We start from the raw sequence: 25,199 nt of genomic DNA, 5'->3' as shown, positions 1-25,199 counted from the left end.
ATAGATGTACAGTCTTTGACTTTTCTAATGCAGACACTTGACTGCTGCATTGACCTGCATCAAACACTGATAGAGATGCAACTGCAAATAACTAATAGGATTTATTCTGCAGGATCAGTATGGCAAGTTTAATAAAGTGCCAGAGTGGCAGAGACTGGCTGGAAAAGCTGCAAAGGAAGTTGAAAAATTTGCCAAAGAGAAGGTGGATCTAGTCTTGATGCACTGGAGAGATCGAATGGGCATAGCTCAAAAAGAGGTAAAAGTATTTGAAACTCTTTTTGCTACAGGCACTTGACTAAGTGTAGAGAGGGAACACCTACAACTCTGTGAAATCAGAGGGAGATTTGACAGTAACAGAAGTGCAGGAATGTGAGAAACTTCATGGTTCTGCTTACTTTCAGCAAACTTTGCCTCTTACTACCCTTCATCTTGAGTCAGAAGGGGATTCCAGGGAGAATGTGAAGCAGCATATGTATTAAGCTTTAGCTTATTCTTGCTTTAGCCAACCTTGTCAAACTGGACTGCAGCTGATGTGCATTTCTTCCAAGATAATTATACAGGACAATAGGAAATTCCTTGAAACATGACAAACCAGTTTTTAGGCTACAGTTGGAAGAATCTAGGTCTTTGCATCCAAAATTATGTACTTCATGCTAGTGGTGGTTCTACTTATGGAAGCAGCTAGGAGAAGCTTAGTATTGCCTTGAATATAGGTATCTCAGTGCTTAAATAGCAGCATAATATTATACGTAAACCATGGTTAAGAAGTGATAAGTGACTGTTTTGATCTGGTGTTACAAGAGGCAATCACTGCTTGAGTTCTTACTGTTGGTCTTCTTCGTTTAATTTTGTTGTCATGTTCTGTATGACAAACTCCTTGAATAATGAGGCATTTCCCTTAACTTTAGTCTTCTCACTAAGCTTGAGTTTTATGCATTCTGGAAATGAAACAAACTATTACTTACGCAAGGAAGAATGAAAAGAGCAGTGCAATGCAGAGTATTGAAAATGCCTGTCTTTGTATTTGAGCTGATGTAACACTTAAGCTTTAATTTAAGAAAACCTTAACTGGGTAAAATCTAGCTCAAGGTTTAGGCTGTGGTGCAGAATTCTGACGGGTAATATTTCTGCAGTAATGGTGACCTAGATTCAAAACAAAGTATTAATGTAGAAATGTGGCAAAGAGTGGCAGAAGGGCAAGCTGCAGGTTAAACCTCTTGTCTGGATGCTGAGTTTAAACAGTCATTTTTCTATCTGGAGTTCTGGGCTGTTTAATTTCACAGTAAATGTATGCAAGTGTAGCTTGGCAAAGGTAGTAGCAAATACGGTGTTACCACTTTGAATTACTCCAGTGGCTGTGGCTTGTTAAATGTACCTTTTCTTTTTCTTCCAACTTTCCATCGCAATCAGGACAGAAACAATATGGTGAGTCTGTGTATCTCTGCCACTTGTGGACTGTGTTGCTCAGACTTCTGCTTGCATGTGGTACCTCATGTAGAGTTTAACATTGATTTCATGCTTGGTCAAGCTAGGGAACCTTTCAGTGGTGAAGTCAGGATTGTGACTTACTACTTTGACTTGCTCCAGTTATTGCCTTTCAAGAGCAAAGCATTCTTGTGGGTTTCCCTTCCATCGGCTTTGGAGCTGATGAGTGCTTATGGTGATGGGAACTAAGCTTTTCTCAGGGGTAACTTGCTTCTAAATTAATGACTTATTAAACAGCTGAAAGCTTCTCTGGCATGATTTAAGTTGGCATAAATAACACTTGTAAAAGTGTGTTGCTACTACTTGCTAGAAAAGTAGACCTTATTAATGAGGCTTAACTCAGTGTGGCTTTTGAAGGAGTAAAAAAAAACCTAGCTTCTTATTTTAAAAGGGGAAAATGGGAAGTATCTGTTTCTACTAACTTCTTAAATTCGGCTCTTTTGCAGAATATAATTCAAAAGCCAGTGATACTAAGGAAACGACGCCAAAGAATAAAAATAGAAGCAAACTGGGATCTCTTCTATTACAGGTAAGATACAAAGATCGATACAGTGGTCTCAGATAGGAGTTATTAGCTGGTTGGTTTTTTTCTTAAGGACTTCTGAGTTGCTGTGGCTTGATTCCAATTTGACTGCCTTGAAACAGTGCTTTGTAAATGGAACTTACAAAAAATGAAATCCTAAGGTATACTTAAGGATTTAGGTTGTGTTTAAGAAAGAGGTAGATTTGGAAAGCTTACCAAATGTTATCAAACTACTTCATTTTTTCCCTTGAATCTAAAGGAGGAATGAATAACAAACTGCAGGTGTAGATCTGCATTATGTTGAAGGCTAAGCAAAGCAGCACTGAAAATCATTGTAGTGTGTTGGTGCATCAACCTGTCAGCTACTCAAGATGTTTTAATTTGAATTGGAATAGAGATGAGTTTAAGGCAGGCAAAAAGAAAACACATGGATACTGGATTTCAAATAGTGCCACAGGCTGTAAATGCAGCTTGCTTACCTGTGAGTTCTTAAAACTGACAAAGTTACAAGGGAGGGGCCTCCAGCTGAAAAATTATATTAATGCTTTACTTCAGCTAGAGGTGTTATGTTAAATGGGCTAATAAAGCTTGACTGACAAACTAGGAGAAACATCTTGGGGAAATTCTGCAAACTTAACTGATTCGATGCTTAATGTTTCTAAAAGGCAAATATAGTCCATTCTGCACAAGTGATGCATGAAAGGAAGATTGGCATGCTCCTAAACTTGAGTATTAAATGCTGCTCTCAGCCAGTGTCTGGATCCAGAGGCTGTTTTGTAACTGCCAGTGCAGAATGTCCACAGACTGTTTTGTGACACTCAAGACATCAACTTCTATTTTCCTGCCTGAACTACTTTTTTTTGTTTAAAACATACACTTTGGTGTGTGCATGTCTGCTGCCCTTGTTGTTCACTTGTAGCCCTTACTGGCAGATCTGATGAATAGCTTGCGTGCCTCCTGGTCATCAACTATATGCAGATAACAAATTGAGCCAAAAAGGATGACATAAGCATGCTTTAGTCTAGGCTGACCAAAGATAGGGCAAGGGGGAATGGTTTTAAACTGACAGAGGGGAGATTTAGATTAGATATAGGGAAGAAGTTATACACTGTGAGGATGCTGAGGCACTGGCACAGGGTGCCCAGAGAAGCTGTGGCTGCCCCATCCCTGGCAGTGTTCAAGGCCAGGTCGGACACAGGGGCTTGGAGCAACCTGCTCTAGTGGAAGGTGTCCCTGCCTGTGGCAGGAGGTTGGAACTGGATGATCTTTAAGGTCCTTTCCAACCCAAACCATTCTATGATTCTATAACCTCCATGACTATGAAAACACTACATAAATGAACAACCATAAGTACTCTTGACAAACTAGAGACCACTACTCAGTGCTTTGTAATTAAGGTCCACTAATGCTAATCTCTAGCTTGCCTGCTGAGCCTTTTCTGCCTTTCCAATAATGTTTTAAGGAGCTTAAACCATGTAACTTCTTCCTTAGATTTCTTCAGGATCATGCTAGATCAAACTTGATTTGGAACTTCAAAACACGGGAAGAACTGAGAGATACTCTTGAGTCTGAGATGAGAGCATTTAATATTGACAGAGAACTTGGTAGTGCTAATGTTATCTCATGGAACCATCAGGAATTTGAGGTAAATGAGCCACTGTAGGAGAAACTGTATGTAAAATATGTCTACTTAAAATGTCACTTTTCTGTCTCTACATGAGTGAATCTTGTGTTGACAATCCCTGACTGCATGCTAGAGTTTACAGGTACTATTGTCCAGTGTCACTCTCCAAAACTGAAACCTTTTCAGCCTGACAAATGACACTGTAGAAATGAAACAGTGATGAGAACCTTTGATGTATTCTTGCATTAAGAGGAAAAGAGAGTTTTGTGGTCAAGATCCTTGTTCTTACATGGGCTGCAACAGACTTGTTTTGGGTAGTTTCACAAGTTACCTCCTCCTGATAGTGAGTTCTTTGTCTTTATTTCCATCATGTCTCAGTGATTTTAAGGCTTTTAAATACTGCGTTGCCAAGCCATGAATAGGTTACGTGGCTTAAACCATGCTGCTCTGTAAATTGCAGACTGAGGATACTGTTTTCACATTCTAGGCACAGCAGTACCTAAAGTCAAAATACCCTTTGGGCTTCTGCAAAGCAATTGGTATGGTCTTAATTGCCTTTCTCAAAACAACTTGCAAGATGTTTTCAAGCTAATAAACTCTTCCTGTATTCTTATGGTGCCACAAAGTTTTAATTAATATGTAATGCTAAAGCAAAGCAAGGCCAGACTTGAATTCAACTGCAAGATATTCTTAGATATTCCCAATGCCATCCTGGTCACAGTACAGCTTTATAGTTAAAATTCAAGCAGAGGATTACTAGTAAAACAAGAGTAAACTGCTTTTGAGGAATTCTCTGACTGGCAAATCAGAAAGAATTGCAAGACATTGGGCTGATGCTTTAGGAGAAAGAACGATTTTATGTATGCAACTTATCACACAGCTACAGATCAGTTCTTGCCTTGATGCAGTAAATAGCTACGTTTGGGGTTGGATTGGTATTTCTTGTACTGGCATTTAGCTTTCCAAGTTGTCTTCAGGTATGGGTGAGGTGCAGGACTTCTGGGCACCACAGGGTCTGCTATCCCAACTCTATCTCTCCACTTTAGAGGTGCTAACTGGGGCAGAATCAAAACTATAGATCTGAACCTTAGTAGTACAGGCTTCCCACCTGCACTTTGTGCTCCAATGTGGCTTATGCTGCTGGAATGTACCACCAGCATTCTTGCAATTACAGCCCAGTACAGGGCTCCGGGATGGGCTCACGGAACCTTGAACAACTGCTGTCTTGGAGATTTGCTTTTAAATATTGTAAATGAATAGTTCATCAGGCGATGCTGTAAGTATTTGACTTATCTGCATAGTGGTGTTAAAGGCTTCTCTGTCAGCTGTGGAACCTGTCACTGTGCCAAGGGGGATGGTGGCTTGGGATTGCTCTGGATGTCTCTGTATCACGTGCTGCAATCAAATCTGTAGTTGACTTTGGCTTCATGATAGCAGCCTGCAAGCTATAGATAAGAAAAAACACTGTAAAGAGTGGCTTTTGTGATATGTTGGAGGTACCTCTAAGTGAGGCGCTTGCCAAATGCTTAAAACCGCTGAGCATTGAGGCATATGGTTAAAATTAATGTAGTTACTCTGAAGCCAACAACAGGTCTCACCGCGCAATTTCACTTCAGCGTTTCGGTGTGTATATTGATGCCTCTAGGCTTTTATTACCCACTATAATAGCAAGTAAAACTAGTAATTAAGTCTTATTTGTATTTCATATGTGTAGTAACATTGAGTGAAATACCTTGCAGTGGAATAACTACTTATTAAAGCTTGAGTCACTGAGTACATCATGTATTATCCAAGTTTAGCTAATAAAACCAGCTGATATTACAAGTTACTTAAAGGCTGCAAGCTGGGATTTCAGTAAGATAAGAAACTTAAGCAAAACAAAAGCTTATGGCATGTATTTTGTAGAGATTTGTTTCTTTAACAGCAAACATGCAGATTTCAATCTTTCTCAGATTGTAGGAGAGGTTGCTAACCTCGTTGAGTTTATGGAGGCAAGTACAGTATTGTTATGCAAACACAAACTTAATGAAGCAGAAACAACCTTTACTGTTAAGTAACTTGTTCTGTATTACAGGTAAAATATGAGTGCCTTGCTGAGGAAATAAAAATAGGGGATTATTATCTAAGATTGCTACTGGAAGAAGATGAAACGGAAGAGAGTGGAGCAATCAAAAAATCGTGAGGCATTATTAAAATCCTCTCTCATTCCCAGGGTCTCCATTTGTTTTCTTCACTAAAATCTCATCTCTCTCTTAGATATGAATTCTTCAATGAACTCTACCACCGCTTCTTGCTTACCCCAAAAGTGAATATGAAATGCTTATGTCTGCAAGCATTGGCCATTGTTTATGGAAGATGTCATGAAGAAATAGGACCATTTTCTGATACCAAGTACATTGTTGGGATGTTAGAAAGGGTAAGAATTATTTAAAATCACTTGCTACAGTAGTTAACATACAGCTAGTCCAGCATATGTTCAGATACTTCAAATTGCTGTGAAACTCAAGTTTTGGCTTTATAGAAGGTGAAGCTTCAGCATGAGTACTTCTTTTCCATGCTGTTCCCAAGTGTTCCTAGTATCTCCCCTTGATTCAGTTTCATTAAATAATCCCCTGCTGATCGTAGTGGTATTTCAAACTAGTCTCTTTTATTATCTGCATTTTGTTGGCCTTAGCAGGTTTTCAGGCTGTACAGAAATAGTGTGAAGAAACTTTGTGTGATATTAATCTTGTGCTTGCTTTTGAATAATGCAGAAGCATAAAGCTTTTAAGCAGAGAACCTTGTTCCATGTCACATTGTTTTGAAATACTGACTTCACGAGTAGTAGCAACAGCCTCAGAACTAGTGAAATGTGTCTTATATGGGCACATGTGATGGATTAGTATTTTAGTGGTGACTACTTCACCTATTAAGTGTCTGAGAACTGATACAGCTTGCAAAAATACATTTCCATGTAGTCAAGAAGGGGTTCTATGCTAACATCAGTTTGGGTTTTAGATATGGTTGTTTCAAGTGAAACTGAACCACTGCTGATTCTTGTTGGTTTGCCTTGAGTCTCGATAGGCTCACCAAGGATGTAACATCAAAGACCCATTCTGCCTGCTGGCTGAAAGCGTTCTTGTATTTGTGTTAACCATTTCACTGGGGGATCCAAACACTGTCCCTTTAGAACAGCAGGCTTGGCAGAAAAGAGTGTTTGTGTGACAGACTCAGAGCAGCAAAGGGGATGGAAGGTTTTCCTCCTTAGGGGCAGAAAGCTGTGTTTATTAGCTGTGCATGAAACTGGACACTTAAAAGTAGTTTTATCCTGGGCATGAAAAAAGTAAAAGGGTCTTTTCAGGTACAACTGTATTGACTTTTGAAGGTAACTTGTAATATTGCACTATCAAATACTAATTTGTTCTCTTCTGTTGCGCTAGTGCACTGACAGGCTTGAACGGGACAGACTGATACTGTTTCTCAACAAGCTGATCCTCAATAAGGTGAGGTGTACACCTGCACTTAACAGTAGCCTGTCAGTCTTTCAGCTTTAGAAAATGGTCTGAACTGGTCTCTCAGAGTTAACTTGAGTAAAAATTCAAGTCTTGAGGAAGTCTTAAACCAATGTTTGACGCAGCTTTCTGGGGTGTGGTAGATGTTGCTTACTGGTGAGAAAACTGAGGGAAATGTGTAGATATTGTGATGATTGTACCATTCTAGTCACTTCAGAGAATGATTTGCCTTTTCTCATGGTCACTTCTTACTTGAGTGAAACTGTTCAGTACTTGTAATAACTCTTACCTAGAAAATGCTTCTGTTAACTCACTTCATCCATTAACAGAAAAATGTGAAGGACCTTATGGATTCAAATGGGGTTAGAATCCTTGTAGATCTGCTTACTCTGGCGCATCTTCACACAAGCAGAGCTACAGTCCCTCTGCAGGTACGTGGTCTTTGTTTCTTACTACTCATATGCTGCTTTGCTAAAAGGTCAGTTCTTACAAACAAACAAAACCAAACAAAATCAATGTCCTTTTCACATTTCCTGATATTTGCACTGAAGCTAAAGCTGTTCTTCTAAACATCAACTTCTAGAGCAATGTGATTGAGGCGGCACCTGATATGAAGAGGGAGAGCGAGAAAGAATGGTACTTTGGGAATGCTGACAAAGAAAGGAGTGGTCCTTACAGCTTTCAAGAGGTACCTGTCAGCTTCAAACTCTCAAATCATTTCCATCATGGTGATTGAGTGTGTTTAAACAGTGAGAGGTAAAACTCTAAACAATGCTGAACTATATTCTCATAGTAACTCTTTAAGTAAGGATTAAAACTACAGAAGAGACTTATGTTGTGCCAAGAGCCACAGCCTTTTTGCCTACCCCTCCATGCCCCTTTATGCTATAATTTAGTCTTAGCAACTTTTACTTCATGTTTCCTCATAGAGTTGTAAATATGTTGGAATTTCATGTAACTGTTACTAGTCTGCTATACAGCAGTTAAAAGCTTGTTTTGAGCGTGAATTTTTAGGAGCAGCGATAGCTCTGAATGCTGAATCAACTAAATTCATCTCTTATCTTGCAATAGATGCAGGACCTATGGAACAGTGGAAAGCTGACTTCCAAAACACGTTGCTGGGCTCAAGGTATGGATGGCTGGCGACCATTACAGGTCATCCCTCAGCTGAAGTGGTGCTTGCTTGCCAGCGGCCAGCCTGTGTTGAATGAGACTGACCTTGCCACACTTGTACTCAACATGCTCATCACAATGTGTGGATATTTTCCCAGCAGGTAAACACTAATTCTCAGCGGAAATGGTTAACTGTCTCTGGCAGATGCATAGATTTATAAATTCTATCTTAAAGCTTTTCTTGGAAACCAAGAATGAACTGTATTAAAGAGCCTTTTTATGTAGTAATAATTAATTCTGTGAGCAAATACAGTTTATAAATGAGACAATACTAATATTGTGAGAGGGACTGCAAGAATGAATGCACAAGCTATGCCAGTTTCTAATGCACAGTGACATAGTCTTACTCTTGCAGACAGTCTCTTGTCTAACTTAAAGCTGCTTTAATGCATGATGTTAAATCACACTTACTTGTTTAACAAGCAGCTTTGGACTTAACAAAAAAATGACACTGAATGGGATCTTAATAGCCTGATACTTATGGCTTAAGTTGTTCATTCTTGAAAGAAAAAAGGCACATGTGCCCTTACTGCTGTGCAACTTTATTCTTTAGGGATCAAGACAATGCTATTATAAGACCTTTGCCTAGAGTGAAGAGGCTGTTGTCAGATAGTACTTGCCTTCCTCATATCACTCAGGTAAGCAACTCTCCAAAAATGTATCTGAGTTAAAGGCTGACTTAATCCACCATCTGAGCTGTGTGGATGCTTTCCGTGGGACAGACACGTCAAATGACATCTGTAACATCCTGCAAATCTCTGGATAATAAATAGTTTATTTCACTTGGGGGGGGTGTTACACATTTCATGTTGTTTCAGCCAATATCTCCTTCATAATATTTCTATCTTGGACACGCTGAAAAGCAATCTGGACAACTAGCTCTAGATGACCCTGCTTTTGAGCAGGGGGCTTCAACAAGATGACCTCTAGAGGTACCTTCCAATTTTAAAACATTCTGTGATTCAAACTTGTGGTTCTAGGGCTGTAATTGATTGAAATTCTTGTAAGTTTACTGGCTTGTCCCAATAGTGAATTAGTTAAAACTTCAATTTCGGCCAGGTAACGGCACTACTCAAGCAGCTAATATAAATGCTTGTGTTGGATTTCAGCTATTACTGACTTTTGATCCTATCCTTGTGGAAAAAGTTGCTGTGTTGCTGCTTCATGTCATGCAAGATAACCCTCAGTTACCTCGTTTTTATCTGAGTGGAGTATTCTTCTTTATCATGATGTACACGGGTTCCAATGTACTTCCTATTGCAAGGTGAGGAAAAACTACCTCTTGATGGGTCATGCTCAGAAGGACTCCTGCTCTGAATGCTTCAGGGAGTGTGACTTGCTAGAACCAATGTGAGATTGCAAGCAAACACCCTCTAGAGGAGTTCTATCCATATGGTTTAGTGAGCTTTAAAAAGTGAATTGCTTATGACCCTGCCAGGGGGGGAAGGAGAGCATGTCTGGTCATGTAGTTCTAACAGTACAACTAGGCATGGCTTATTGTAGAACAGTGCTTGCAAGCACTCAAGAGAAGTAATATATGCTACTGATGTGCTAATGGGGTGTTTGATAGTAAACAGCTATCAAAAGTGGTGGAAAAATCTAATAGCCTGTTTTAGTATTGAAGCCTGAAATAGGTTAAATCTGTCTGTACTGCCTGCGACAGACACGCTGCATGTGCAGGTGGCTATTGCAGTTAGTCCCAGTGCTCTTCCTCTGAAGTCAATAGTTCATAAAAAGCTATTGTAGAATTCCAATTAAGTGTCTTAAATGCCTTGGGAAATAACTGCATGTTTACATGATGAGTCTAGTGTAATAGGGCTGTCAGCAGTTAGTTTAAGATCATCTTGTTCCATCTCTGCAATGGTGATCTAACAGTGCAGGGAGAGGTTTATAGGGAAGGGTTGTGTCTCTGCTGCTTTTTCTTTTGTGTGGAGAAAACAAGCTTTTGGGAACAGGACTTTCAAACTGAAGAACATAAGGCAACATTTGTAACATGGGAGTGCTTAACTTGAAGTTCCCAAGGATTTGATGGACTTTGTACAGAGATTCATTCAGTTGTTGCTGTTACTCTTTTATCTCAAAGTAAATGTATGAGACTTGCCAGCTGGACTATGTTGTTCTCCTTATCCTTGAAGGGGGCCATAAGTATCAAACAGAAAATAACTACTGTTTCTCTTATAGGTTTTTGAAATACACACATACAAAACAAGCTTTCAAGTCTGAAGAAGTGAGTAGATTGCAAAAATAACCACCTCTCTTTCCAAATAACTTTGCAGACCTCCTGTAGTTGTTTTAACAATACCTGATGCTTGTTCTTTTTCTAAGTTCTCAAGAGTTAGCATTTAAGAACTATAAGGGAAAAGGGGGAGGAGTTTTTTAGATCTCAAGTTGCTTATCAACACTGATTACCTTTGAGATGACAATATGGTCTCTTCTGTAGACAAAAGGTCAAGATATAGTTCAAAGAAGTATACTTGGACATGTTCTTCCTGAAGCAATGGTGTGTTATTTAGAAAACTATGAACCAGAAAAGTTTTCAGAGATATTCCTTGGAGAATTTGACACTCCAGAAGCAATTTGGAGCAATGAAATGAGGTAACTGTTTTCTGTCAGAGAGACAAATCTGAACCATATCTCATGCTGAAGAGGTCTTGTCTTTGCCATTTCTAAAGAAAGCCAAGAATACCTCGATTCTGTGGTTTCATTACTTCCCTCTGTTTGCCTTCTGCAAGGACAATGTCCTGCATTGCCCTCTGCTTCTGTCAAAAACAACAGGGTGGAGAGGAGCAGAATTGGCAGTGGAAAGGGGAATATTTTTCTGAATATCTGATAACATTCACATCTGCCTCTATCATACTTGATTAAGTTCCTTTCATGAGTGAGACTTCACTATGTATGTGGGCTGTTTTATACATACTGTACTCATTTATTACCAGCACCTAAGAGATATACCTCTAACATTACAATACATTTTTAGGGTCTCCCAAAAAGTAAAGCGGTGTTGAGGGAGGGCAAAATGTTACTTTAAATCATTTTTAATAAACTAATTTTCATGGAATTGAAATGGCTTTATAACAGAATAGGACCGAAGCCTATTCTGAACCCTTTCTAAAACGTGGGAAACTACTAAGATAAATCTTTTCAGAAGAAATCATTGCCCACCCTTGTACAGTCACTGGGGATTGAGGACTGCTTGTCAAGTGTTAAACCAAAGTCTCTAACTTTTAGGCGTCTTATGATAGAGAAGATTGCCGCTCATCTTGCTGACTTCACTCCTCGTCTTCAGAGCAATACAAGAGCACTCTACCAATACTGCCCTATCCCAGTTATCAACTATCCACAACTGGAAAATGAGCTGTTCTGTAATATTTATTACCTCAAACATCTCTGTGATACATTCAGGTTTCCAGACTGGCCAATTAAAGATCCAGTAAGTAAGAAGTATTTTAGGATTCATTTAGTTCTTGATCTTTTAGAGTCCTAAAAGTGGGATTTGTAACAAATAAAGGAAATCAAATGCTAAGTTTGTTACAAGTAATTGATTGATCCTGACTTTCAGTTCCTAAGCAAATATGTTAAAACGCTTCTTTATCTTGAAGCAGAATAGACTTCATGCCATACAGCAATCCCATGTTAAATGTATCCTCCTTGTGGTAACCTCAAGTGATTGGGGCAGGGAGGAATCCTCACTTTTGGGTTCTTACTTGTCCATGATGTACAAGAAACTGAGCTAACTTGGTATCAGTACATTAACTGAATTGATGACATTTTGGGGTAGAAGTCTGTGGTCTAGATCTGTCTAAGCAGCTTATTCATGCAACTCTTGTAGTACTGAGATGTGAACTGCATATCATTTAAGGGATTCTTTCTCTTCTGATGTGACTCTTACATAGACATTTTGATCTTAAGGTAATCTTACTGTGAATAAAATATAGCACTGCAGTGAAGCAAGGTCTTGATTGCTTCCTGACTGGAGGGGAACCTTGATTACTAAAGGTAAAAAGGTAGGGTGATGGGGTAATAAGGATTCATTAATAAAGCAGCACTTTAGTAAAGATGATGTGTACTGGTGTCAGCATAAACAAAACTCTAATAAATTGTATTTATTTAGGTTAAACTGTTGAAAGATACACTAGAAGCTTGGAAAAAGGAGGTAGAAAAGAAGCCACCTACCATGTCAATAGATGATGCTTATGAAGTCCTTAACCTTCCCAAAGGACAAGGCCAGTAAGTTGTTTTCAGTATTTAAAGTTGTATAACTACATTTACATAAACTCTGTACGCTGACCAAACTGATGAACAAACATCAGAACGTAGCAGCCAGTTAGTGGTATCAGTTATGTCTAGCACCTGCTTCCTTCGCAGGGGAAGATTGCTTTGTCTAAAAAGAATCAAGGCTTGAAAATCCAGCTCCAGCCTTTGAGAGAATAACTGTGAAACATTCAGATCAACTGAAACTGGAGCTCTGCTTCAAAGCATTCACTAGGCTATTTTACAGGACAAACATTAGACTCAACCATAGTGAGCAAAGAATATGGCAGAACTTCAATATGTTCAGAGTGAAACTTGGTTTTGCTAATCATGCTTCTTCCCCCTGCCAAATGTTGTCCTTTTCTTGGTGATAATATCCTTAGGATTTGTTGCCTCCTATCTTGCCACTGGTTTCTGACTTCAGGCCTCTGGGAGAGAAGTGACAGGACTCTCTTTTTCCTTCAAGAACAGTGCACTTAGGACAAATCATGAACCTCTAAATTTACCATACCGTGTCAGCTCAGGAAGCAGGATTTTCCAATTGAAAGAGCTTTATAGTTTTCACTTACTTGCAGTTACTGTTAGTACTGCTGTCAAAATCCAGGCTTGTTTGTCTGTTTGGTTGGGGTTTTTTTTGATGTTATTTAATGCAATGGGACTTGTTTTCTCGTAGGCATGATGAAAGCAAGATCAGGAAAGCTTATTTCAGGCTGGCACAAAAATATCACCCAGACAAGAATCCAGAAGGCAGGGTATGTACAACACGAATTTATGGTGTTAGTAGAGTGGGGACAAATTCAGCTGGTATGTGTAGTAAGAATTCTGAAATGCCTGCTTCAATTTTCTTTCTCCCTTTTAAAAGCCATGCCCTAGATGAGTACTAGAATACAGATTAATACTACAGAGGAGTAATTTAACCAGTGTCAATGAAGGAATATTAGGATTTCTACAGAAAACGGATGTAATCAGGTCAGACCCACATCTCAGAAAGCATCTGGTTTAGAGTTACACAGGACCTAAATAAGCTAATTGCTCCCTTTCAAACTGCATCCTCTGCCCATTCTTAAAATTGGTTAAACTCTACTTACTGCTTTTATCATAGTGGAATTGAATTAGTTTTAGTCTCTTGCCTGTGGTGGAGTTTAGGAGACAAAAGAAAACTGGTCTGTGCACCAGTGTTGTCTGGAGTGTTTTCTGAAGTGTAGTAAGGCAACAAAGCTAGTGTTGTGGTTAATAACCTGGAATGCTCTATGTTTACCTGCATCTAAAGCACTGCAGCAGGCTTGTAGTAATTTAGGGGGTTCTTAGCATCTCTTAAGACTATTCCTTTTTATTTGCAGGATATGTTTGAAAAAGTCAATAAAGCATATGAGTTTCTTTGCACAAAGTCTGCCAAGGTGATAGATGGGCCAGATCCAGAAAACATAATTTTGATCTTGAAAACTCAAAGCATCCTCTTCAACAGGCATAAGGAAGGTAAGCATACTGTGTCAGAAGAATGATTTAGGTTCATTTCTTTAGTGGCCATTGTGAGTAGTTTTAATCTCCTCTGTTCTTGAATCTGTTTTGTTGATTTCTGGCTTGCCACAGCATTATGTAGTTATGGTAAAGGGCTTCAAAATAAGGCTTTTTCTTCCATGAAGGAAACTTACCTGAAGTAAAATTTACTTCAAAAAAAAAACCATGAAGGGCTTTTTGAAACTCTCTGCTCCAATACTAATCAGTTTGACTCTTCCTCCATATGTAACTTGGGTTTACAATTCCGTCTGTGCAGAAAAGTCCTCGCTCAGTCAGCCAGATGGCAGATTCTGGGTATAAATGAGATTGCACTCATGTGGCTATTAAAAGTGAGACAGTCTTGCAGAAATTCTCACTAGTGTTAGAGTCCTGGGGTGATTGTGCTGCAACAGTACCAGCTAGGAAAGAGGGATAACTAGAGTACCCTAACCCTCTACCTGTAGCTCTAGCTACAGTCCCTGGCTGGCAGCTGCTGGAGTGCCCAAGCCTTGCAGAGTCACAGTGTTTTGCTGCAGAAGTGTTATAATGGTAAACTAAGACCCTCGTATGCAATCATAGGTCTGTCAGTTGTGTGGAGGCAGTGACATTGATGTGGGCTTGCACAGTTGTTCTTTAGCACTGCTGAACCCTAAAGGAATAAAAACCAGTATTATTTAAAACATATGTCAAACTGGAAAGGTCCTTATAGGATTATTGTTGAACAGTCCTGGCCTCTGACAGACTAAGCTCTACTTGTGTTTCTCTGGAGACAGGCAAGCATCATTTCAGAGGCTCTGAGCTTGGGGGTTTGCTGAGATGGAGATAAGTCTTTCTAATCTTAAATGAGTTCTTTCAGCTTCTCGCATTGAACCAAGGAGTTGGATTGTGTGGACTGCTTAGTCATGCTTCAGTTTTCCCAAGTGTTGGCTTTCTTTACTCTTAGTCGTTCTATATCTGATACATTTTCTGCTGATAATGATGCAGTGGTTTAATTTGCTTTTGTGTAAACTTTGACATTTTTCCTCTTGCAGAGTTAAAACCTTACAAGTACGCAGGCTATCCTATGCTGATAAAGACTATTAACATTGAAACATCAGATGACCTTTTGTTTTCCAAAGAATCTCCTCTGTTGCCCGCTGCTACAGAACTTGCTTTCCATACTGTCAATTGTTCAGCATTAAATGCAGAGGAACTGAGAAGAGAAAATGGAATTGAGGTAAATGAAAAGAAACTTATTGAAATGAATTTTTTTAGTCTGTAACTTTCCACAATCCTCAGTGCATAAGACATCAGATGCAGCTGAGAATCACTTTTGGTCTTGTTGAGACACTTCTCTGTTTTTACTGTCTCTTTTCTGGATGCAGTAGAAGTCTCTTGCAGAGTATACCCCTTTCTGGATGTAGGCTCATCTGTTGAACTGTGGGTAACCAAACTACAAGTGATGTTTCTGTACTTCTTTACAAAACTCTGTTGAGAGCTTCTGCATTCTGTATGTGGAAGAATAGATAACCATGAACAGGTCACTTGAGCAGAAGGGCTTTTCACTGCACATAGTGGAATCATTTAGATTGGAAAAGACCTTTAAGATCATCAGGTCCAACCGCTAACTTAACACTGCCCAGTCCCACTAAACCATGTCCCTGCAGGTCTTTTAAATACCCCCAGGGACGGTGACTCCAGCACTGCCCTGGGCAGCCTGTTCCAATGCCTGAGCACCCTCTGGGGAAGGAATTGTTCCTCATCTCCAGTCTAAACCTCCCCTGGTGCAGCTTGAGGCCGTTTCCTCTTGTCCTGTCACTTGTTCCTTGGGAGCAGAGACCGACCCCCCCTCACTGCAACCTCCTGTCAGGCAGCTGTAGAGAGCGATAAGGTCCCCCCTGAGCCTTCTCTTCTCCAGACTAAACCCCCCAGGTCCCTCAGCCGTTCCTCATCACACTTGTGCTCCAGGCCCTGCACCAGCTCCGTTGCCCTTCTCTGGCCCCCCTCCAGCACCTCAATGTCTCTCTTGCAGTGAGGGGCCCAGAACTGAACACAGGGTTCAAGGTGCAGCCTCACCAGTGCCCAGCACAGGGGGACAGTCACTGCCCTGGCCCTGCTGCCACACTGGTGCTGATACAGGCCAGGATGCTGTTGGCTTCTTGGCTGCCTGGGCACAAGCTGCTCATGTTCAGCTCCATCAATCAGCACCCCCAGGTCCTTTTCCATGAGCAGTTTCCAGCCACTCTGCCCCAAGCCTGGAGCGGTGCATGAGGTGCTTGTTGCCCAAGTGCAGGACCCAGCACTTGCCTTGTTGAACCTCATGACTGGCCTCAGCCCATCAGTCCAGCCTGTCCTGATTCCTCTTTAGTGCCTTTCTACCCCTCAGCAGATCTTCATTCCTGCCCAGCTCAGTGTCATCTGTAAACTTTGTGAGGTATGAGCTCACACGTGAGAATCCTACCACCTCTAAAGCACCAAAGGCTAGTACCAGCTCTTGCAAGAAATTTTTCCTCTAATAACCATTTGAGCAAGCAGTAGATTTTGTCAAATGTTTTTCTTCAGCCATTAAGAATGGGTTTACCAGCTAATGTTCTATTTCTGCCAGCCTTTATCAGTTTTTGTTGTGACTGAATTTATGCATCATCCATTCCTCACAGGTATTGCAAGAAGCATTTAATCGTTGTGTAGCAGTCTTGACTCGTTCTAGTAAACCAGATGATATGTCTGTACAGGTAAGTCGCAGCAGTTTTAACTGATGGTAACAGCTTCTCCAAAGACAGTACGTGTAGAAGCATAGAGTTACAGGCTGGTTTGGGTTGGAAAGGACCTTGAGATCATCCAGTCCCAACCCTCTGCCCTGAGCAGGGACACCTTCCACTAGCTCACATGTCACCCAAGGCTCTGTCCAACCTGGCCGTGAACACTGCCAGGGATGGAGCATTTACCACTATAATAATATGTGCACACATAATAAAATATAAGCGTGTATGTATATAAAAAAAATAAAATATTAATGTAGTATTGTATCTCTTAAAAAATGGGATTGCAAACATGCATTTGCCTTCCACTTGGAACCAATAAAATACTGCTTTTTGTAGGTATGTGGATATGTTAGTAAGTGTTACAGTGTGGCAGCTCAGTTTGAGGAGTGCAGAGAGAAGATCACAGAAATGCCTAACATCATTAAGGACCTCTGTAGACTACTCTATTACGGCAAGGTAAGAGCTCCTTTCCTTTGCTTAAGTGGGTCCTTAGCTGTTAAATGTTATGGGGAATGTCCTCTCTCCCTGCTTTTAAGGGAGAGAGGACAATTTTAGAGACTGTTCAAACCCTTCTCTAAGATCCCTGCTAATCATTATGGGATAGAGAACTCTGCTGCCTTGTTCTCGATGCTTGTAGTTGAATCCATTTAGTAGACTTAACGTGCAGTACTCTAAGGATTCAGTTACTTTTGCCCTTTAACTGACACGTCTACTGGTTTACTGTACTAAATCAGCAGATAAAAGTACTAGAGCTAAATGTTATGTAAGCAGACTCCTAAATCATCATCAACTCTGGAAATAGTATACAAGAAGTTTTGATGATGATTTAGCTGTTTAGAACTCACCTCATGTTATATAAATATTGGATTTTGTCTGAATTAAGAAAGGAAAACTTGTCTTGAGCTTTTCATATGAGGTTTGTGAAAATAGAAGACTACAGAAAACACAGGACTGTAAAATCAGACTGCAGTAATTGACTGTAGATGCCTGTGTGTTCCTTAATCCCTGCAGAACAAATGTATTGGCACAAAAGCCTCACCTGGGAATCTCTGCCACCTTCTTGAACTGTTTTTCCACTAGTTCATCAATGCTCTTTTATAATCGTATGAAATATCTATTCAAGTACTATTCCTCTGAAGGATGCTGACTAATTAGCCATGGTTTTGGCTACCAGACACTGAACTTGACCACAGATGATGTTCAGTCTACTTCAAATTTCATCTTTATGCTGTTTAGATAGTATTCTAGAATTAGCAAGTTTTGGCTTTAAGTCTCTGGTAATGAAGCCAGCTGGCTTTCTTTGGTCACAGGTCTAAAGCAAGTTTTTTCTCCTTCCCTCAGAATATACCACGAGTAGCTGCTTTGGGAGTAGAGTGTGTGAGCTCCTTTGCCTTAGACTACTGGCTACAAACACACTTGTTCCAAGCTGGAGTTCTCTGGTACTTACTGGGTTACCTCTTCAACTACGACTATACACTAGAAGAGAGTGGTATTCAGAAAAGTGAAGATTCAAATCACCAGGTAATGTTAACAGGGTGCATGCTGTCAGGCACCAAGAGTTGTTGCTTGGATCTCTTGGTAACAACCTGAGTGTTTTCAAATACTTGTGAGAATCATTGAATTACATGAACAATAATAGAATAGTTTTGGAAGGAGACCTTTGTGTAGTGGTGTAATGCGGCTGTTTGGAGGTTTTTTTTGAGTAGCTTGTGTTTTGAGTTCAAATGTTAAAGCTGCCAAAACCTGGAGTTTCTAAAAGACTTAATGCAAGAGATTTTTATCTACAATGAACACTAAACAAGTACATTTCTGCTATCAGAAGAAAATGTTTTGTTTGGTTGGTATTTTTTGCCTCTTGAGGCTCAACTCAAGGTGTTCCTATTGATACCATGTACTTATCTGAAATATCTGCTTTAGGACTGTATTGTCCCTTTGCCCCACAGCTATGAAAGCAGCTTCACACTTCCATTTCCTTGAATGGTGCCATATCTCTAAGTATGGCATTTCTCCCTCAGCTACTGGATGAGATGAGCTTTGAACAGTCTGTTGGAGTTATGAACTCTTTGTATCATGAAAAGCTTGTTAATCTGATATTTATTATGCTAGTAGGAACTGTCTGGTCAGAAGCTATTACACTGAATAGCTCTTGTAGTTTTCAGCTCATCGTGGTGCCCCAATTTTTCTTACTTATCAGTGCTCATGTCATTGTTACCACACACAACACAGTGATTATATTTGCTGTTCTGCAGTACCTAGTGTTTTGTTAGACATCAGTGCATAATTAGTGATGCAGGTAAATAGAGATACCAATTCTGTTTGTTCTGGTGTGGAAGTGTTGGACAACTCTTTCTGGCTAGTCTGATGTTTCTCCAGTAAGCTCTAGGGGTTTCAACTCTGTATTTTTCAGGAGGTTGCAAATAGCCTTGCTAAGCTCAGTCTCCTGGCCCTGAGTCGCCTTGGAGGGTATCTCTCTGAAGAACAAGCTACACCTGAAAACCCAACTATCAGGAAAAGCTTGGCTGGAATGCTGACACCCTATATTGCAAGGAAGCTTGCTGTAGTCAGTCCTACTGAGGTAAGCATCTGTTGGCCAAAACTTTCTTTAGTGATTCATGAAAGGAATACCTGATCACTTCTAAAACACTGAACTCTCTTAGACCAACCCGATACAGAGAACAGCAGTGCAATTTGTTTTCTTTGCATTTGGAGTAACTGCAAGGAAAAGGAAGTTGGTTTAGCCTCAGACACAATGGGCAGGAACAGTACCCTGTAGGACAATATTTGCAAAACAAATAGGAGAACAAAGAAGTTAATTGTTCAAGGCTTAAGGATACCATGCTAGAGAGCAAACGCTAAACTTCTCTCTTTAAAAGTGGTGCCAAGGAAGGCATCTACAAAGAGATACTGCAGATAGTTGCTGCTCACTGTCAAACAAGTCACAATCTGAAGTAAGTGTGGCTCCAGGCAGAATAAAGAAGAATGAAAATATACATTGTACTGTACCAAACAACTTACACATACTGTTTTTCTAGTATGTGGGAAACTTGACAATTTTATACTTGCTTATGAAATTGCTCTAGTTGTTAAAGAGATTGGATTAACTAATATCATGAAACATGCTGATTATTGTGCATAGTGATCTGAAACTGTTGTAAGTGCGTTACATCACGTAAATGCCTTATTTCTTAGACTCTGAAGATGCTCAACAGTAACACAGAGAACCCCTACTTGATCTGGAACAATGGGACAAGAGCCGAATTAGTTGAGTTTTTGGAATCTCAACAAGAAAGCATGATTAAGAAAGTAAGATACTCTTTATTTTAAATCCCACTACTATCTTTTTAAACGTGTTTCATGCTTTGGTACGTCCACTTGTAATGCAGTGGTATAGTTAATACAAGTGTTCATTGTTGTCTGAGCCTATCTAAGTCACTTTCTTCATTCAGCAGTCTTAAAAAGAAAACAAAATGTAAGAGTTTGTATTTATTTCTTGTAATGTTTCAACCAGAGCTTGTGATTTGGCTAAATCTGTAAGTTTTCTGTTCAGATATTGTCTATTTCATTATTGGGTTATAGCTTCACACTTTCTACAAGATTATTTTCTGCCTGAACTTGTGCTGCTTCTCTCTGCTTAAAGGGTGATTGTGACAAGAGCTATGGATCTGACTTTGTCTTCAGTGACCATGCAAAGGAGCTTATTGTGGGAGAGATTTTTGTTAGAGTCTACAATGAGGTCCCTACCTTCCAACTAGAGGTGAGATGTAGCTAAAACCTTCCTGGTGAAAAAAAGTCTTTGGAATGCTACTTCTTCCTCTTTATCTATCTGTCAGTACAAACAGACTGGAGAAAAAGTCTTATGGAAGCTTCCTTCAACATGATGAGCATGTTATAGAATATCTCTATTGGAGCAGAATAGATTAAAAAGTACAAATTTGTCATAAGATGTGCTGCTTCGGATGTCTTAATGCCTTTTCTCTACCAGCTTGGACTGCAGATACTCAGGTTGATTCAGTACTTTCAGGAGGTGGTGATTCTGCCTTGTGGCTTTGCTGTCTACATATATATATATATATATATATAGACAAACACACACCTTAAGAGTGCTGTTGAAGAAGCAGCAGCTTTGTAAGGGTATGTTTAGATCGAAATAGGGTTGATGTGCTCCGGTATTGTAGTGATCATAGTAGAAAAGTGTTTCCTGTCTGCTTGTCTGGAAGAAAGGGATTTGTGAAATGTAGGAAAAGTTACTTGGATACTCTTTCTTCTAGTGTGAATACTGTTGCATCACACAGCTAAAAATGCTCTCATCTCTAATTTAAAGCTTCCTAAAGCATTTGCTGCAAGCCTCTTGGATTACATAGGCTCACAAGCACAGTACCTTCATACGCTAATGGCAATAACCCAGACGGGGAAAGTAGAGTCCAATCAACATGGAGATCGGTTACGGAGAGTTGAAATGGCCCTGGAGGCTCTGAGAAACGTGATAAAACACAACCCAGGTAGGCTTAAAACTGAACTGCCCTGGTAGGCTTTCTTGGGGACACCCTTCAAAATGCAGACCTCTTTAGTCTTTATCTTCCAGCAAGAAGGAAGCTTGTTTTGCTGGCTGACAGACTAGCACTTTGATAAGCCGTACAGGCTTTTCCCCTCTGCCCAAAGAACATTATCAGTAGATGGATTAGTTTTGTGTGAAATCTAAGCCTTATCTATTTTCTTTTCTGAAACATTGGGGTTTAATTCTAGCCTGCTTTTGCCAGGAAGACTTAAACCTCTTGGATAAAACTTTTGTAATCCTTCAAAGAATCTTTAGCTGACTTTTAAACTTCCTTGCTTCAGGAAGGCTGAGTACGTCATGCTCCTTGAGCCAAGTACCACATACCAGTAAAACCTAAAAACATGTCAGGGCCTTATTAAATCAGGAAAAGATGTTCTTGAGAGTGGGCAGCTAATACCAGCAAAGGTTAATGAACAGGTATCAGTGTACAGACTTGAAAAGCCTCTGAGACATGATTAGGATGTTTTCCTACTGTACTATGTTAGTTCTAAAAGCAAATGATGTTACTATCATGGCTTCTATCATAGCTGGTTAGGTTGTTCTCTGACTGGATTCCTGTATTTGGCAATTATAAGCCTGAAGGCAGCTCTTACTGCAGCAGATAGCAACCCTGCTCTGAGCTGGGAGAATATCTGAAGACAAGAAGTACTGATGATTGATGATAAGTAACTGAACATGCTTAGTTGTCTTGTAAGAATGCAAGTAACTAGGGCATCCGAGAACTAGCTCAGTTACTTGTCTTAGAGGGAGGAAGCATCCTCCGCTTTTGAAACTCTGTTGATGTGTGACCTTGTGGAAGCTACATTAATAGAGAGGGCATTATCATTTTCTAATCCTTTCACAGGTGCTGAAAGGAAGCTGTTCTAACTACTGTGGCAGACTATATACACACATGCAGTCTTTAACACCTCTGTAAAGTGAAATGTGGTCTTGGGACAGCTTTCAGTAAATGCTTTGGCTAACATGAAGAGAATAATTTACTTGGTCTCTTGCAGGTTCTGAGTGTGAATGCATAGGTCACTTTAAGTTGATATTCTCCCTTCTGCGTGTTCATGGAGCTGGCCAGGTGCAGCAGTTGGCTCTGGAGGTAAAAACCCAAACAAACCAACCAGAAAAAACACCACAAATCCCCTTGTCTGGATGCTCTACAGAATCGGCATAAACAAAACTGATTGTGTAACTGTTGTTACCTAAAAAGTATCAAGATTGGGGTTCCAAGGTGTCAGTTCCTCCTTGGAGGAACAAGTGACAGTTTCTTGCCTCTGTCCTTGCTCCCTTCTCTGAGGTGAGAAGACAATTCGATGATGGGAATAAGCATTATAGATACTAGCTATGTTGGCCAGTGAGGCAATGACTTCCTACACTGCATTTTCTGGGCACTGTCTTAACAGCTGGACTATAATCAAGTGTTGTTTGTGATCTTTTATAGGTAGTGAACATAGTGACAAGTAACCAAGAATGTGTTAACAACATTGCTGAGGCAGTGGTTCTTGCTAACTTACTGGCACTCCTGCATTCCTTACCTTCAAGTAGGTACCGTATAATCCTTAAGAGTTGCAAGGCAAAGGGTTTCCAACTGAGAAATTAATTAGGATGCAGCTGGCTGAGCTTACCACTGAGTTTTAGGTTAAAACAGCATTTCAGTAACCTGTTTGTTGTCTTAAATGTGTGAGCTGAAACATATGCATTGCAAGCGTTGAGGTAGTAGATCTCAATAGAGGTAGATTAAGAAGTTAATGCCACACTAGAATGTACAATTGGACATTCTTTAACTGAATTTAGCCAGAAATCTCTAAGCTTGAAATTATCACAAGCTTTCTTGCAGTTTTGATACAGCTTTCTGTTAAAATCTGGTTAGTTCATCTTTGTGCCATAGAGGCTATTAACTAATCCAAGTTCTTAATACTTTTTATTTTGACAGGTCGGCAGCTCGTCCTTGAAACTTTGTATGCTTTGACATCTAGCACAAAAATAATCAAAGAGGCCATGGCAAAAGGTACAGTGCTACCCTGAAAGCAGATGTTTCTGCAACACAGGACTTAAAGTAAATACAGTGGTCAAATCTTCCTCTTCCCTTTAAAACAATCAATGTGGAATTGGTGAATTCATACTGCTTGTGACCAGAAGAAAACTTGAATGTTTTCCCATCTCTTTTTACAGGTGCTTTAATCTACTTACTAGATATGTTTTGCAACTCAACTCATCCACAGGTTCGAGCCCAAACAGCAGAGCTCTTTGCCAAAATGACTGCAGATAAACTGGTGGGTCCAAAGGTAAGGATCTTAAGAGCTCTTGTTGGAACTCTTATCCTGATATTACCTGCCTCACTGTAAAGACAGAACAAGAGAAAAAAACCTGTTCATGTGAGGAGCAATCTGGCTTTTTCAGAATGGTGAGCAGACTTCTTATCTGTGAGCAGACTTCTAGCAGCAGTTTTATTTACTGTACCTACTATACGCAGCTTAGTTTCCATTTGTAATAATTTTAACTTTAGGTCCCCAGCTTTGAGACCTGTCACCAATCTGAGGCTAGCACTATTTAAAATATATAGCACTATTTAAAAATATAGCACTAGAAATAATTGGACTTCCTGGAGTTCTCTGTTCTGTCAGTTAGTGTGTCTTACAGCATACTAAATGCCAATTCTGTTCATCCTTTCTAGGTTAGAATTACACTAATGAAGTTTTTACCTGGAGTCTTCATGGATGCCATGAGAGACAACCCTGAAGCTGCTGTTCATATCTTTGAGGGAACTCATGAAAATCCTGAGTTAATTTGGAATGACAACTCCAGGGAGAGAGTATCGACAACAGTTCGAGAAATGATGCTTGAGTATGTGGAGACCTACTATTTAACTGAGACACTCTTTTGGTGACAGTAAACCAGAGTTGCTATAGAAGAACTGTCAGACAGTTCTGCCTGTAAAAAGTAGGATCCTTGCAAGGCAGACTTCGGTGAGAAGAAATTTGTTCACTGTTCATATATTGTAGCTGTAACTCAGTGATGCGAGTGCAGCTTATGCACAATCCAGGTATTTGCTCACTGCTGTAAGATTTGGGAGGGGGAGTTACAGCGAGTTAAAAATGGGGTCAGAAACTGGAACTCCTTCACAACAAGGAGGGAGACTGAGGTGTCAAGTAGGAAAACCTGCCGCTTTCACTGCTTGTTAAAATGTGCTTTCTTTTTAAAGGCACTTTAAACTTCAGAGGGACAACCCTGACACTAACTGGAAGGTAAGAGTACACTGTTCCTGCTTTGAGTGCATCCAGGGAGACTTTAAGCCAGCTGATAATATATGCATCTACGTAACTCTCTGACAGGCTTTCATCTTAGAGTACCAACAGGAACTTACTTCTGTGCTAACATAACTGTTTTAATGTTGAATTGATGCTTTTGTTATTTCTGGTACCTTGAAGTCAGACACTGCATCGGCAGTGGTTTTGTCAGTAATGGCCTGGCAGTTCAGGTCATTCTAAAACTTGCCAAAAGTCAGCAGCAAAGGAGAATATTGATTTGCTGGGAAAAGTCCTGTCACTGATTATGTTGCTGCAGTAAACTTGCTCTTGGTAAATGTTCAGGAAGCCACTGAGTCTCAAAAGTGACTGTCCATTCTATCATGTCAGGTACATCAGGGAGATGCTTCAGTCTGTGGTATTAATCCCGGTATCTGTGAAAGGCCTGGCATGACTTCCTCCCAACAGTTCAACATTAAAACAACTAAACACATGCAAGGATGGCTGTTTAGATGCAGGTGGAAACTAGAAACTTTGATAGTGAGAAACCTTCCCTTGAGATGTGCAAGAAGGGAAAAGGCTGTTTTATCAGTCTTGTTGCTGGTATTTCTCTTGAACTAGGATAG

The 25,199-nt window shown here is 40.0% G+C and overlaps 2 protein-coding genes across 6 annotated transcripts in view; one reads left to right on the top strand and one right to left on the bottom strand.

Moving 5' to 3' along the window:
• The window catches only part of DNAJC13 (DnaJ heat shock protein family (Hsp40) member C13), a 55,093-nt gene that overhangs the window by 22,429 nt on the left and 7,465 nt on the right, over positions 1-25,199 (top strand). For 3 of the 4 annotated variants that reach the window (XR_003994774.1, XM_030509661.1, XM_030509670.1), the window contains 32 exons: positions 113-256; positions 1,411-1,425; positions 1,932-2,014; positions 3,500-3,653; positions 5,707-5,810; positions 5,889-6,048; positions 7,052-7,114; positions 7,453-7,554; positions 7,707-7,811; positions 8,195-8,397; positions 8,850-8,934; positions 9,406-9,560; positions 10,478-10,523; positions 10,737-10,891; positions 11,525-11,726; positions 12,408-12,523; positions 13,221-13,299; positions 13,888-14,023; positions 15,076-15,260; positions 16,681-16,755; positions 17,122-17,241; positions 18,127-18,306; positions 19,193-19,360; positions 19,975-20,088; positions 20,423-20,539; positions 21,107-21,284; positions 22,336-22,427; positions 22,770-22,869; positions 23,262-23,336; positions 23,501-23,613; positions 24,003-24,172; positions 24,531-24,573. Coding sequence is in view for 3 of the 4 variants with exons in the window: in XM_030509661.1 (XP_030365521.1) it covers positions 113-256; positions 1,411-1,425; positions 1,932-2,014; positions 3,500-3,653; positions 5,707-5,810; positions 5,889-6,048; positions 7,052-7,114; positions 7,453-7,554; positions 7,707-7,811; positions 8,195-8,397; positions 8,850-8,934; positions 9,406-9,560; positions 10,478-10,523; positions 10,737-10,891; positions 11,525-11,726; positions 12,408-12,523; positions 13,221-13,299; positions 13,888-14,023; positions 15,076-15,260; positions 16,681-16,755; positions 17,122-17,241; positions 18,127-18,306; positions 19,193-19,360; positions 19,975-20,088; positions 20,423-20,539; positions 21,107-21,284; positions 22,336-22,427; positions 22,770-22,869; positions 23,262-23,336; positions 23,501-23,613; positions 24,003-24,172; positions 24,531-24,573 (3,837 nt within the window). In the remaining variant the exon portion in view is untranslated. The remainder of the gene's footprint in view (positions 1-112; positions 257-1,410; positions 1,426-1,931; positions 2,015-3,499; positions 3,654-5,706; positions 5,811-5,888; positions 6,049-7,051; positions 7,115-7,452; positions 7,555-7,706; positions 7,812-8,194; positions 8,398-8,849; positions 8,935-9,405; positions 9,561-10,477; positions 10,524-10,736; positions 10,892-11,524; positions 11,727-12,407; positions 12,524-13,220; positions 13,300-13,887; positions 14,024-15,075; positions 15,261-16,680; positions 16,756-17,121; positions 17,242-18,126; positions 18,307-19,192; positions 19,361-19,974; positions 20,089-20,422; positions 20,540-21,106; positions 21,285-22,335; positions 22,428-22,769; positions 22,870-23,261; positions 23,337-23,500; positions 23,614-24,002; positions 24,173-24,530; positions 24,574-25,199) is intronic. The other variant, XM_030509680.1, reaches the window with a different exon arrangement.
• ACAD11 (acyl-CoA dehydrogenase family member 11) overlaps positions 13,397-25,199 on the bottom strand; it is a 50,320-nt gene continuing 38,517 nt past the window's right edge. The window contains exon 21 of one of the 2 annotated variants that reach the window (XR_003994779.1): positions 13,397-15,531. The gene's annotated coding sequence lies outside the window, so the exon portion shown is untranslated. Of the gene's footprint in view, positions 15,532-22,335; positions 22,422-25,199 lie in introns of those variants that run through there. The other variant, XR_003994778.1, reaches the window with a different exon arrangement.

The sequence above is a fragment of the Strigops habroptila genome, chromosome 1 (genome assembly GCF_004027225.2).
Source record: "Strigops habroptila isolate Jane chromosome 1, bStrHab1.2.pri, whole genome shotgun sequence".
NCBI classification, from domain to species: Eukaryota; Metazoa; Chordata; class Aves; order Psittaciformes; family Psittacidae; genus Strigops; species Strigops habroptila.
This window is presented reverse-complemented; position numbering and strand designations above follow the sequence as displayed.